Source organism: Zosterops lateralis (genome assembly GCF_965231275.1).
Source record: "Zosterops lateralis genome assembly, chromosome: 7".
Taxonomy (NCBI): domain Eukaryota; kingdom Metazoa; phylum Chordata; class Aves; order Passeriformes; family Zosteropidae; genus Zosterops; species Zosterops lateralis.
The window spans coordinates 22,585,158-22,598,882 of NC_139767.1; the positions used below are offsets into that span (position 1 = coordinate 22,585,158).

At 60.2% G+C, this 13,725-nt stretch overlaps 2 protein-coding genes across 4 annotated transcripts; one reads left to right on the plus strand and one right to left on the minus strand.

The window, feature by feature from the left end:
* Positions 1-3,938: 3,938 nt before the first annotated feature.
* Positions 3,939-8,682, plus strand: LOC310911634 (gap junction gamma-1 protein-like). Of its 3 annotated transcripts, none has more exons than XM_083865378.1 (3): positions 3,939-3,983; positions 6,199-7,385; positions 7,486-8,682. In XM_083865378.1, the coding sequence occupies exons 2-3, from the start codon at positions 6,224-6,226 to the stop codon at positions 7,491-7,493; spliced, it is 1,170 nt and encodes a 389-aa protein (XP_083721504.1). In that variant the 5' UTR covers positions 3,939-3,983; positions 6,199-6,223; the 3' UTR covers positions 7,494-8,682. The 3 variants fall into 3 exon arrangements, with proteins under 3 accessions (XP_083721504.1, XP_083721505.1, XP_083721506.1); XM_083865379.1 differs by having other exon boundaries at positions 3,952-3,990; XM_083865380.1 differs by lacking the exon at positions 3,939-3,983 and adding an exon at positions 4,151-5,000.
* Positions 8,683-9,586: 904 nt separating this feature from the next.
* INHA (inhibin subunit alpha) lies at positions 9,587-11,393 on the minus strand (the record flags this gene model as incomplete). Its single annotated transcript, XM_083865483.1, has 2 exons — positions 9,587-10,320; positions 11,135-11,393. 2 exons carry the CDS (start codon positions 11,391-11,393, stop codon positions 9,587-9,589), a joined length of 993 nt encoding a protein of 330 aa, XP_083721609.1.
* Positions 11,394-13,725: the final 2,332 nt, after the last annotated feature.

Here is a 13,725-nt window from a genome sequence, read left to right on the forward strand (position 1 = left end):
GATTTTTCCCCTTCTCCTTTTCTGTGTGTACATGGCTCAGGCACTCAGCTGCTAGCACAGAGCAAGGCTGGTCTGAATCTCCATTTCCCTGCCTGTGCTTGCCTGTAGCAGTCTCTTCTCAAGATGTATGTAGCTGAAAGGATTCCCAGGCTTGGGGGTCATAGGGCTCTAGAAGCAGGCAGCAGGCAGCCATGGGCTCAGGGTGGCCACCACTTTTCCACGGGCACATACCAGCCCTGCTTTACTCTGCTGTTACCAATGAAAATTATGCCTTCAGTCATGGGTTTGGCTATTTCAGTGCTTCCTGCTGCATCTCTCTGCCTTCTAAAGCAGTACTGCCTTGAGCATACATAGTTTGTGGGTTAACTGTCAGCCCCCTTGCACTATGTCAGAAGTCAGCACCCAGGAACTGTGAAGGACACCACAGCATGAGAGAGGTGAGCAGGGGCTGTGCTGTGTAACCCCCACAGCCCCCACTGTGCTGCATAATCAAGTGGCGGGATACAAGGGAAGGAAACTTTATTTCAAAGCCATCTCAGCCTTTGCTCAGCCTGTGTTGGAGGGCACAGTCATTGCCCTTGGTGCTCTTGCGATGGAGTGTGTCTCTGCCTGTTATCAGAAGAAGGGTATTAAGCTAGTTATGGAGCTATCCTGTATCAGGACAAACAGTCCCTAATAGAGTTATCTGCTCCCTGTCCCAGTGCCAGACAAGTTGTTTAATCTGGGAAGAGCATGTTCGCTGCCAGGGATGCATGCTGCCTACCTGCAGTGCTGCCTACCTCCAGTGCTGCCTGCTCAGCCCTGCTTGAAGAGGGTGGAGCTGGCTTCCTCACCCTGCCAAGTACCAACCAGGGATTGTCCATGTCACCCTGCAGCAAACACGCCCAGGGTGCCCAGCCCCACCATCTGCCTTACTGCCACTGTCCCCAGATGCAGAGGCAGTCACAGCAGGGCCCAGCCCATCCTGCTGCATTGATCAGAGCAGAAACTGAGGCTGCCATCAAGAACCAGACAGGGCCTGCACCCTCTCTGCACCCTGTGTCTGGTAGCCAAGGCAGGGTCTGGCACTGGTGTCTCAGAGGGTGCCTCTCTTGCAGCATTCTGCCTGAACAAGGAGGAAGGAGTGCTTGCACAAGTCCCTCTGAGCTGCAGCACTTGTCCAAGAAGTGGATGTTCTTCTTATCCCTCTGCTTACACTCCCCCTCAGCCACTATCTCCTCTTTTACCAGCTCCCCTTGCTCTTGCTGGGCTGTGCAGCTGTCCTTCCGTGGCTCTGCCCCACAGACTCAGTGGTTTGGGGCTGATCCTGGTTTTTGCGGTTGGTGGCAGTGTCCCTGTTTCCTCTGCAAAGCTGATCTTTGAGCCAGACCCCACAAGACTGCTGGGCTGTACATCCTTCCTGCCCACTATGCTCTGTCAGCCTCAGCTGATGTGGAAAGGGATGAGGGTGGGCAACACCCTTTGCCCACTGTCTTCCTTTCCCGGATGATGTGGGTTTTTCCTCTGCCCCAGGGTGAAAGGGTGATGCCTCTGCAGGCATTTGGGTTTTGCAAGCTTAAGAAAAGGGTAGGAGTGCGGGAACACCCAGGGCAACATCACAGAGGAAGCTGGAGGGCTCTGACGCCTATGGCCAGATGTTCACGAGCAGTTACGCCTGTCCATGGGGTGTGTGACACCAGCCCCAGGCCTGGCCTTCCAGGGCAATCCCTGCCCTGCAGTCCAGGCATGGGCTGAGCTGTGCAAAAATGCTGCAACAGTGGTGCCTGACCCCATCCCAACAAGCACCTTCATTCTGGGCACAAGGGCTTCAGTTTGCAGTGCCTCACAGGTCACACTCCCCAGTTTAATGTGAGGCTGGTGAAAGAGGGGCTTGTTCTTAATGTGCTGAACACCAGAGTCAAAGGGTCATATAGGTCCCTTACTCCTGGCAAACTGCTTGGCTGCTGGGGCTGAAGCCAGGCTGGAGGCAAGTTTTCCAGGCTGGAAACACTTGAAAACAAGTGGTTATTGTGGGAAAGCCACAAGTCATTTTAACTACCAGGCAGGAGCAGGAGGTTTAACGTGTGCTGCTTGACCTCCCCAGCATACTGGAATGCTGTCCTCATGTTAGCAGCCAACTGCCTTGTTCCCACCTCTCCATGCTGCACTTGCAGGTGCAACCTCCCAGCAGCTCTGGATTTCATTTCTGGAGCTGAAAGCTCCCCTACATTCTTCCAAAAGCTTGAGTTTCTGTGCTTGGCTTGCTGTCTCCTTGCATCCACCTCTTCCTGTTTCTCCTGGCCTGGGATGGAGATTGTGACTAGAGTGTCTGTGCTGGATCTGGAAGGCAGTTTTCCCTTACAGAAATGTTAATGCCACAGTTGCATGCATTAGAATGGGATTCAGTGGAAACTATTTCTTCACGTCCTGGTCAAATTCCTCTCTATTTGCTGCAGCTCTCCCTCCATAGAGCTTAATGTGTCACTGGGACTGATCCATCCATGAGCTGTGGGGTGAAAGGAGTGAGCAAGAGCCCAAAGCAGGGCCCTTTTCCCCAGCCTGTTGTGCACACACCTGCATCTCTGTCAGGGTACAGAATGCTGCTCTGGGGGGTTCCAGTTGCCCTCGCATGTAAGAGCACCAAGCCTGTCTCCAGGCCCTACGAGTGCTGGTACAATGCCATGGTGGCATTGCTGATTTAGGGAACCAGTAGGGCTGCTGCAGAATAACCAAAACCCCACACTGGATGTGATGGCCAGTCCCCATAGCTCTCCTTGCCCAAGCCTCATGGCCTCAGCCCCCAAAGCCAGCCCCAGTGCTACACCAGAGTGCCTGTTCATAGAAACCCTTCTGCAGAAGGAACACATGCTTCAGTAAGGAGAAGCAGTGCTTCGTGAGGTTACGCAGACACCAGTTTCAGCATGACTATTTGGGTTGTGCAAGACTGCTTGGCATCCCTCCTCGCCCCCACACAACAGGGCCCAGGATGTGAGGGGTGTGGGTGGCCCAGTATGGAGACTCAGCCCCAACAAATTTCCCACAGAGCCAATTATAGCAGTGCAGTGAGTGTCCAGGGTCCTTGGGTGAAAGGACAGGGCACGGCTCCAGGGTGGTGACTCAAAGGCACTGCTGCCATTGCGCTGGCCTTGGCGGTGCAGTAGGTGACTCCAAAGGCACATCTCGAGGTGCTGCATGCTCAGCCTGGCCCTGCTGTAGGATCTTGGCCTGGGACACGAGAAGCAGCAAGGGCTTCAAAAGGCTTGAGGCACGTTACCACCACACAGGCACGTCTTGTTCTGGGTTTCCACCATGTGTGGGGCCACTGCTCTGTGCCACCAGACCGCTCCTTTCTTCCATCCTCGCTCTCCACTAGCGGGGAAGATCGCTGTGAGGAGCAGGAGGTTATTGTGCGGAAGACTCTCAGGCCGGAGCGGGAGTTCCCTCCGCTAACCCAGCGGCCGGACTCGTCCCTCAATACCCGGCGGGCAGAGCCGCACCCGCGGTTGGGAGCGGGCTCCAGCGGGCAGGGAGCCGCCGCGACAGCGGCCTCCCGGGAGCCAGGGGCTGGCGGGACGGACAGACAGGGCCGGTCAGCGGGGCCGGATGGAGCTGCTGGGGCGGGAGCCGCCTCTGGGAGAGTTTTGGCCGGCGCCGGCCCCCGCCCGGAGCCCTGCGCGGCCTCCCAAGCCGCGGGCGGGGGGCACCGAGGGCGGCACCGCCCGACGGGCGCGGGGCGGGCGGGGGCCGGGGCTCGGAGCCGCGTGGTGCGGCCGCTGCCGGGAGCGGAGCGGGGCCCGGGGAGCGGGACAGGCGGGGCGGGGATGCGGAGCGGGGCCCGGGGAGCGGGACAGGCGGGGCGGAGATGCGGAGCGGAGCGGGGCGGTCGGTAGGCACCGGCGGGCGGGAGCGGGGCGGGGCGGCCCCGGGCCCCTTTGTTCGGCGGGAGGCGGCGGCGCGCCGCCCCACCGCTTTGTCCGCCCTGCCGGCGGGAGCCGCTCGGTCCGGTGCGCCGTGAGTGGGGCCGGGGTGCCGCGGGAGGGAGCGGGGCGGCGGGGCAGGGGCAGGCAGGTGGCAGAGGACGGTGCCCCGGGCGGCGGGAGCCCCAGGCGCGGGCTGGAGCCGCGGGCGGGCGGATCGGGGGATTGGGGGTCTCGGACGGGCGGGGGAAGCTGGGCTGGAGGCCCTCGGGGGCTGGAGTCGGTAGGACCGGGGACGTGGAGAAGGCTGGGGTTGAGGGGTGCGTCCCCAAGGGTGGCAGGGGCCACTGGGACAGCGGTCCCCGATGGGCAGGGGCCCGGGAGCCCTAGGGTGGGATGCCTGCTGCTGTGCCCCTGGAAGGGGAAACTGGAGGTCTCAGGGCACACAGGACAGAGGGGACTGGGAGCCCCACGCAGGGGGATTGGGGTCGGTAGGACTGAGGCATAGGTGAAGGGCCCAGCCAAGGTATATGGTGCTAGTCCTGACTCCCAGTGTGGCTGGGAGGCCCTGGATGGCTGTGCTGCTTTGAAAACTGGCCTCTGGCCACCTGCCCCAGATAGGTGACAGGCTGCAGGTAGCTCTGTGCTGCCCTGGCCATGCCCACTGCTGCTGCCATCCCATGTTCCAGCCATTCCCATGCCACACTTCCATGGCCACCATGACAATGCCACCTATGTTTTTGCTTTCCTTGGGCTTGGTACCTGTCATGGTTTGACATAGCTTGGGTTTTAGTTCCTGGAACTGTCCTCCTACCTGGTCCTTTCACCTTGTTCTTCACCCTAGTGCCAGGGTGGTGTGCTGCTACAGGCTAAGGTAAAGGGAGACACAAAGCATCCACCTTCCAGGGAGGTGGTGTGGGGGAGAGGGGCTCACACCTGGGAGACAGAGCAGCAGTGCAACCTTGCAGGGCATGTGACCACAGGAGGATGTGGCCCTGCTGGGCTGAATTTGGGTCTCTGGTGTCAGCCTGTGCTTCCTCCTGCAGCAAGAGCATGTCCCCAGCATGGATTCTTGTGCTGGAGGGACTCTTCTGCCTAGGTGAGGTAGGTTAGGAGGCTGTCTGAGCTTAGTGTAAAAGATCCTCTTATTCTGGACAATAGTGGAATCAGTGCAGCATCAATCACCATCTGCAGGTGATGGGATGGGGCTGGCAGGGGCCACTGGGGACTCTGTGCAGACACATACCCTCTGCTCGCCCTGGGCTATCCCTGCCACCTGCTGCCCTGGCTTGCATCATCTCACAGGCTGCTGAAACCAGGGGTGGCAGGGGGTGATGTGGGTGTCTTGTGTCTTCTTTGGCCGGGATATGTGTAATGGTCCTTGTAATTTCCTTGTAATTTCCTCCCCAGTCTCTGGCGTCAGCTGTTTTGCCAGGGCTTTGTGCAATTCCTTGGCTGCCCCACACTGCCCCTTGCTATCACTGTCCTGCCCCCTATTTCATCCCCCCACCAGCCCTTGCTATGGAGCTGAAGGGTGCTGTGAGCACTGGCCACTGCAGGCTTTAGTGGCTGGGGTCCTGCAGGAGAGAGGGCACAGCACTGAGGTTTAGTGGGAGAGTCATGCTGCATCTCTACTGGTCCTCGGAGGAGAGCTCTGTGGAGTGAAGAGGACCTGGCTGATTTGCACATGGGGGATGCTGCTCTGGGGACCTGCCCCCCTCAGTCAGGCTCAGGGCTGGCAGCTGCAGTGGGCCAGTGGAGCTGCCATGTGTTCCCTTCCTCCAGTGGCTTGTGGACCCCCGTGCGAGGGTGTGAGTGCTTTCACAGGATGCAACACTGGTTAGGGACCTGTCCAGTGCCAGGTGATAAATGGATGCTGTGGCACCAGGGGAGAATGAAGTGGTTCTGCTCCTGCCTGTCACCTCACAGTCCCCAGCTGGTGCTGCCCTGCACTGGCATGTTTGCTCTGGTTGTGACTGTGTTCACTCTTCCCCTAGATGTGTCCCTGCAGGCAACCAGGATGTCCCAGCCTTCCCCCGTTGCCTCCACTCACCTGTCTGGCAGCAGGGCAGGAGCAGGATGCAGATGGGAGCACAGGGAGGCAGTGCTGAGCAGGGGATAAAATTTTGGGGTGGCAGCTTCCTGAGCAGGGCTGTGTTTATGGATCTGTGGGTAAGGGAAGGAACACTAGTGCTGGAAGAGAGAGCAGGACAGAGCTGGGCCAGCAGCTGGCAGACTTCAGGGTCCTGGTGAGGTGCATGCGGATTTGCTCAGTGCCTCTTTGCCTGTCCCTTTCTTGCAGGATTTGAGTCAACTGCCTGGTCAGGATGAGCTGGAGTTTCCTGACGCGGCTCCTGGAGGAGATCAACAACCACTCGACCTTCGTAGGCAAGATCTGGCTGACTGTCCTCATTGTCTTCCGCATCGTGCTGACCGCTGTGGGCGGAGAGTCCATCTACTACGACGAGCAGAGCAAGTTTGTCTGCAACACGCAGCAGCCGGGCTGTGAGAACGTCTGCTACGATGCCTTTGCGCCCCTGTCCCACGTCCGCTTCTGGATCTTCCAGATCATCATGGTGGCCACGCCATCGGTGCTCTACCTGGGCTTTGCCATGCACCGCATCGCTCGCATGCCGGAGTCCTCGCGGCGCCGGACGCCGCCAGCCCGGCGGGCACGCATGCCTGTGGTGCGCCGGGGAGCCGGGCGAGACTACGAGGAGGCAGAAGATGACAACGAAGAAGACCCCATGATCTTTGAGGAGATTGAGGTGGAGAAGGAAAAGAGCCCAGAGGGCGGAGAGAAGCATGATGGCCGGCGCCGTATCAAGCAGGACGGGCTGATGCGTGCCTATGTCCTGCACTTGCTGTGCCGCTCGGTGCTGGAGATGGTTTTCCTCTTTGGGCAGTACCTGCTGTACCGCTTTGAGGTGAGCCCCTCCTACGTCTGCAGCCGCAGCCCCTGCCCGCACACTGTCGACTGCTTTGTCTCCCGCCCCACTGAGAAGACCATCTTCCTCCTCATCATGTATGCCGTCAGTGGGCTCTGCCTCTTCCTCAACCTCTGCGAGCTCTTGCACCTCGGTGTGGGGCGCATCCGTGATGCCCTGAGCCAGGCTGATGGCCCCCCACTCCCAACTGGTGACAGCCCTGCGCCACAGTACCCCAAGAAAGCGCCCAGCGCTCCCCCCACCTATCACTCGCTGAAGAAGGAGCTGCCACTGACCAACAACAAGCTAGACTACCGGGAGAACCTGGCCCAGGGGCGCTTCCCCCTGGCTGGAGCTCCCCCAGTGCACGAGCTGGACCGGCTGCGTGAGCACCTGCGTCTGGCCCAGGAGCACCTGGAGGTGGCCTTCCACCTGCAGCCCCCGCCGCGGCCCCCCAGTCCTGCCCGCAGCAGCAGTCCCGAGGCCAATGGCATCGCCGCTGAGCAGAACCGCCTCAACCTCGCCCACGAGAAGGGGACCGCTGGCTGCGACAGGACCACAGGTGAGCGGGAAGGGGGATGGATCCAGCCCACTGGGGTGGAGGCATGGGGGGCTGCCCTTCCCCCTGAGGTGGGTGCTAATCTGCTTTTTCCTCCCCGCAGGGCTGTGAGTGCTGCCAGGGACAACAGTGGTGTCTGCTGGAGTGGCTGCCACCGCCACCGTGGGATAGGCGTCCTGCCAGGAGCACAGGGCAAAGGATGCCACGCGCCTGCCCAGCGGGGCGGTCTGGGAAGCCCTGTCCTGGCAGGCAGCAGAGGGGTCAGGGGCCATGGGGTTCATTCCTACTTAATTTTCAAAAAGGGAATATCTTATTTTTGTACGTTTTTATAAACTCATCAACATGTGCACCCTGGCATTTTTATACTCCATCCCAATCTCCACTCTGGACCTGTGCCCGCCATCTCCTGTTTCACCCACTTTTCCTCCTCCCACACCCATTTTTCCCAGCATGTTGTCCTCACACCTCCCTGTGCCCCCTATGCCCTCTGCCACCCATGGCAGCACCGGCTGGTGCTGTGCATGTGCTGGTGATTTTGGTACTGCCCTCTGAGGTGTGGGGGACTCAAGGGAGCAGGCTGGGGGTCTGGCTGGCTGGGCCAAGCTGTAGGACAGAGTGCTGGGCTGGCATTACACTTGGAGGGGGTGGGAGGGGGTCCTGGTGGGACTGTGCTGCCAGAAAGTGACTCTGTGGCTTGGGGGGCCACGCTGCGCAGCATCCTGGCCTGGGGCTATGAGTTATGGGGCTGGCATGCTTGGAAATGTCTGTGCAGAGGTCAGGGGCCGTCCTTCCCACTGCCTCCGCCCTGTCCTGGCAGGCCACCCTTGGACCAAAACTTGTCTCCTCCCACTCTGGCTGCAGGGCTGGGACCCCCTGCACGGAGCCAGACCCTGACCTCACAGTGTGGGGACGTGGTGCCCCGAGCTGGGCTCGGCCTGGAGCCAGTGGAGCATTCCTCATCATCTCAGCCTGGGTCACATGGGGACTTTTGTAGTGTTGTTTTTTACTCGGAAATGATTGTCACTCTGTTTTTCTTTTTTTTTTTTATATCTATATTAGTAAAGGCTGAAGACATTTTGTACTGAACTGCTGCATCCGCTCATTCGAGAGGAAGGGGTGGGAAGGGAATCCTGTGCGTCTGGGCCAGCGCTGCCGTGCGTGCTTTGGGACCTCCCTGCTGCCCAGGGTGACTCAGTTGTTCCTGCTGTGCAGAGGCGGTTGTGGCCAGGGCAGCCTTCATCATCCTGCTAGAGAGGAATTGCACTGGCCACATTCCTATTTGGCTCTGTCACTGTCAAGGGGCCAGGTGAGGGGCTTTCCTCTGCCTCCCCATCCTCCCATCATCCCCATGTCTCCCCAGCCCTCTGCTGCCCCCGTTCCTCCACAAACTGTTTTCCAGAGCAGAAGGGATGTTGCTCTGCTCTGCACTCCCCTGCCTGGGGCAGGATCCTAAACCAGCCACACCACGCCCATTTTGGCCAGCATACTTCACTCCCCTCTCTGGTACCCCAAATCAGAGCTGGATACCTCTAACACTATTTGCCCATCCCCTCATTTCTCCATCTAGAAGCCCCTGGGGAGGTCATATCTCATTGCACAACCGCATGCCACCTCCGTGGCTGCCTCTGATGGAAGCTGGCATTTCCAGGCTGCTTTAGTAAAAGGAACAGGTTTATTTCACTCATCCCATTAAACTTTCCAACAAGCTGTGCTGCTGGGAGAGGGCTCACTTGTGGTGCCACATGTGCTGCCAGCCCTGCCACCCGGCATGGGCTCACCCAGGCACATCCTGATTCTGTTGCAGCAGCCTGGCCCTGCCTGGAGCACAGGGGAAGCTGTTGAACTCTGCAGCAGGAGCAAGACACCAATCTTTATGGGGGCGCAGAATTACAGGAGGGAAGCAGGTTGGGAGAGATGAGGGCTGATCTGGTTGTAGACGGCAGCCTGGCTTTGGCAGGGTGGTGATGCCTTTGCCATAGGCTGTGCCTATGCCTTCCCCGCCATGCCCTGATTTGCTCTGAGCTGGGACTGGCCCTAGGGCAAGTCTGGCAGTGTGATGGTACCTGGGCCACCCCAAAAATCTGGCTTGTGCAGGGAAGGGTGGTACAGCCAAACTGCCCCATCCCAGTGGCCAGAGTTCCAGTGGGTGGGAAAGCAACTCCTCCTGGATGGGATCACGGTCCAGGGCTGGGCTGCAGGATGTCCTAGACACAGGTGCAGTCCTGGGCCAGAATGTTGGGCACCGTCTCATACTTGAAGGAGTACCCGCCATCGGAGGTGGTGCGGACGCGCAGGGAGCGCATGGTGCCGGGCAGGGCAGCGCAGCAGAGCTGCACACCCAGCCGGTGGCTCAGCCCGTGGCCTGCAGCGCAGCTCCCATGGCAGTAGTGGAAAACAAAGCTGCTGGGATGCACGATCCACTTGTCCCAGCCCAGCTCCTCGAAGGAGATGTTGAGGGAAGCCCGGCGACAGTTGGTGTGGGCAGCTAGCTCCTCAGATGGACGCTGCAGCAGGCTCAAGGCGGCTGGGGACCAGGGCATGGCAGAGCGACGAGCCCTCTCACTGCCCTTGGCCCGGGTGGTGGCCACCAGGAAGGGCATCTTGTCCCCCTCAGCTAGGCAGGGGCAGCCAGGGCAGCGCACTAGGAGCACGAAGAGTGGCTGTGAGAGCTGGGGCAGCAGCACCGGGGCCAAGTGAAACACTGTCCAGTGCTCGGGTGTCCGCTCTGCCATGGCTGTCACTGGCACCCGGCCCTGAGGTGACAGGGTCAGCACGTCAGGGGTTGAGTGGTTGGGGGCAGCCGAGGGGCCAGTGTAAAACCAGAGCTGGGCAGAAGTCACCACACGGCTCAGGGTGTGTGCTGAGGGCTGGAAGAGGTAGGTGAAAATCCCTTCTTCCTCCAGCAGCTTGTCTGGCTGTGTGGGCTCGCAGGGCACATCTGTGGGGGGGAAAAGATGATCAGGGTGTGTGCCCAAATCTAGGGAGAATCTCCAGTGCCAGATGGAAAGTGGGATGTTGTAGAGGTCTCTGGAGTGCTGGCAGGGCACCTGGCTGCTGGCATAGGCTGTGAGAGGGTGTGGGGGAGCTGATGTCTAGTGCTGTGCAGAAGCTTCTGTGCTGTGCCCTAAAACTGATCCCTGCTATGCCCTAGGCTGGTCCATTACTGTCACCCCTGTCCCCCAGGATCCTGCCCCATAGCTGGTTATCTTGCCCCTTTCCCCCAGAGTCCATATCATGCCCTGTCCTCTATCATTCAGCCCCATAGCTGGTCATCCTGTCCCCTTTCCCCCAGCATGCATATCCTATCCCATCCCCCAGCATTCTGCCCCATCTCCTGCTGTCATGCTTTATAGCTGGTCATCCTGCCCCATCCTTCAGCATCCTGCCCTGTCCCTTAGTGTCCCAATCCATTTTCCGGTATCCTGCCCCATTCCCTCATGTCCCACCCTATTCCACCCTGCTCCCCAGCCCTCCCCATGCCTCTGCATCCTGCCTGGCCAGCTGTTTCCCAGCCTCCCAGCACCCCCTTTGTGCTGCCTGTCCCTCTGCTGTCTGTCCTGAGGTGCCCTACCTTTCTGTCTCCTGGCTCTCCACCAAATCTCGCTCATGCCCATGTCCTAGCCTGGCATACCTTCTTCCCGTTCTCCCACAGAGAACAACATCAGCCTCTCCATCCTTCAGCATCTGCATTACTCCAAACCCACACTCTGCTTCACCCTTCTGCCCTCTCCATTTCATCAGGATGTTCTCACCTGTGGCAGGGAATAAGATCACCTGGGAGGTGTCCTCCAGCTCCTCTGGCTCCACTTCGGCGTTTTCAAGGATGTCTCTCCGGTGTACCCTCCTTGCTTCCATCTGTGGCTCCTCCTGGAGAAGGGGGGGACTCAGATGTTCCAGCACCCGCGCCCGCACCTTGGCCAGGATGAGCTGCCGGTCGGCACCCGCCCCGCTGCAGCTGGCCAGGGCGGCGGTGGGCAGCATGGCAGGCAGCAGGTGCAGGAGCAGCAGCATGACCGTAGGGCACACAGCAGGGTGGTGGCTCGGGGGGCTCTGCCGCGGGCTTCTGCCTGCCTGCCCAGCCCGTCTGCCCACTGCGCTCCCCCCGGGGCAGGGTGGCATTGAGATCTATCTGACACTGACGCAAACGTCTGCTCGCCGTGAATATTATCTCTGAGCTGTGAAAGCGCTGAGACGTCTGGAATGCGAGGACTGCAAGGACAGTGTGGTCTGGGGGGGGCTGGTGCCTGGACTAGGGAGCGTGTGTGGGGGATGCTGCCGACAGCAGTGGGTGCGTGGGGCTGGGGAGGCCGGGCTGTGGGTAAAGTGGTGCCAGGAACCTAAACTGGCAGGGATGGAGGGGCTTCCTTGGGTGAGCTTTGCAGCTGCTGATGCTGGGTGCCCCCAGGGCAGAGGAGTTGAAAGTCTAGGACTTCTGGAGAGCTAGTGGGAAGTGGCAACATTTGTGCACAGCAGGGAAATCTGGGCAAGGGCCTGGTGGGGATCAGAGCCCTGTGACGCTCTGGCACGGGGGAAGCACTTTGCAGGTGGCAGTCCTCAGGCCAGCCAAAATGTGGGAATGGAGCCTTGGAAAGGGGAAGCTGAGGGGCAGGGTGGTTGTGGCACCTCCATGACAGTCTGGTAATTGGCAAGGTCCTGGGGACATGAAACAGGAGGGATGGCAAAAGGACCCTGCTCTACTTGGGGCTGGGGAACACTTGTGCAGCTTCAGGGGGGGAAGAGCAGATGAGACAGAGCCAGGCCAGCTGGACACCCTGCAGCAGGTCCAGGGGAAAGATCTTGGGGTGCTGCTTGGGCTGTCTAGCCATGTTCACAGAGTGGGAGCTGCAGGAGAGGCATAGGCTGTAAGGAGACACAGTGCCCTTCCTCTCTGCTGCCTGAGGGGACAGTGCCAGGTGCTCCCTATGCATTAATTGCCTGCCCTGTGTATGGTGTGCAGCCTGTGCAACCTCTCTGTGCCTTCAGCAGCTCGGTGTCCTGCATATCCCATCCAATACAGCCTGGCATCTCATGCAGCATCCAGTGCAGTACATCCCCCAGCATGTCCTGTGTACACATCCTGCAGTCTCCCTGCAGTCTGGTGTCCAGCTCAGTGTCCTGCACACCCTGCACCCTTCACCATGCACCCCATGCTCTCCACAGGGCACGTTGTCTCTCGCTGCAGGCTGAGCCAGCACAGAGGCACAGCCAGGCCTGCAGCACCCCAGCTCTCCGGGGTGGCTCCTGCTGGGCTGCTATACATAGGTAGGCCAGCCCAGCCTCGGCGAGGCGCTGAATGGAGCAGGCTCACTCTTATCAACCCCGCGTGTCATCAGAGGGTATTTTTGGGGACAGCAGCTGCAGGCATTTGTAACATTTGGTCCCTGCGCACTGACACCAAGAAGGGGAGCTGGGGGAAGCAGCAGGAGCTGAGCGCCGGCACTGGGAGACACAGGGGAGAGGTGGCAGAGCCAGGTACGTGAGCGGGGCAGGGGACTGGGCTGGGGGGCTGCCTGGGGCAGGGTGACTGGGGAAGGGAGTGGTTGAAGGGTGCAATGGTGCAGCCGAGCCATCAGAGCCGCCCGTTTGTGTCCAAAGGAGCTGCTGTGGGGCGGCCCATGGGTCAGGGGCGTGTGTGGCTGGGGAGATGGCTCTGAATGGGTACATTGTTCCGGGAGTAGGACTCTGGGAGGAGAAGCTGAACGCAGTCCCCGTCGCTCCTTGGGGACCAGCCTTCTCCTACCCTCCGGCTCATTCAAGAAGTATTTTTGTTTCCCCTCCCCCTGCCTGAGCAAGTTAGACACGACCCTGCCCCAGTCCCAGCCGTGGCGCCGGCAGAGGCTGGGGTGCGCTCACCGTGTCCTGCTCCTGCCCCTGATGGTGGGCACGGTTATCCACAAAGCTGGGGATGGGAGCAGTACCCTCCAGAAGCAAGACCCACTTCCCCGGCTTTCATTTTGCCCCTGGGGCTGATGATTTCCAGCTATGGTTTTGAGTGCATGAGGGCTGGATCCTGCCTGTGGGACTACTCTCTGGAAGGGCGACCCCTTCCCCAGAGCCCCACTTTGCCCCAGGGCACGATCCTGTGGGGCGGCCGCCCGGCACAGGGGGTCCCCTGCCCACCCAAGTCTGGGAGGAAATCCCAGTCCGGGTCCAGCCGGGGCCTCGCGCCCGGGACAGCCCCGTGTCAGCACCTGCCCGCTGAGCCGGCCCAGATGCTGCAGGAATGCGGCTCTGCCACCACCCGATACTGCAGGAATGTGACTGCCCGGCGGGTGGGGAAGGGGCGGGGGCCCTTTTGCCTCCGCTGTCCCCCAGCCCCAGCATCCAGCAAGCAGCTGCCCAT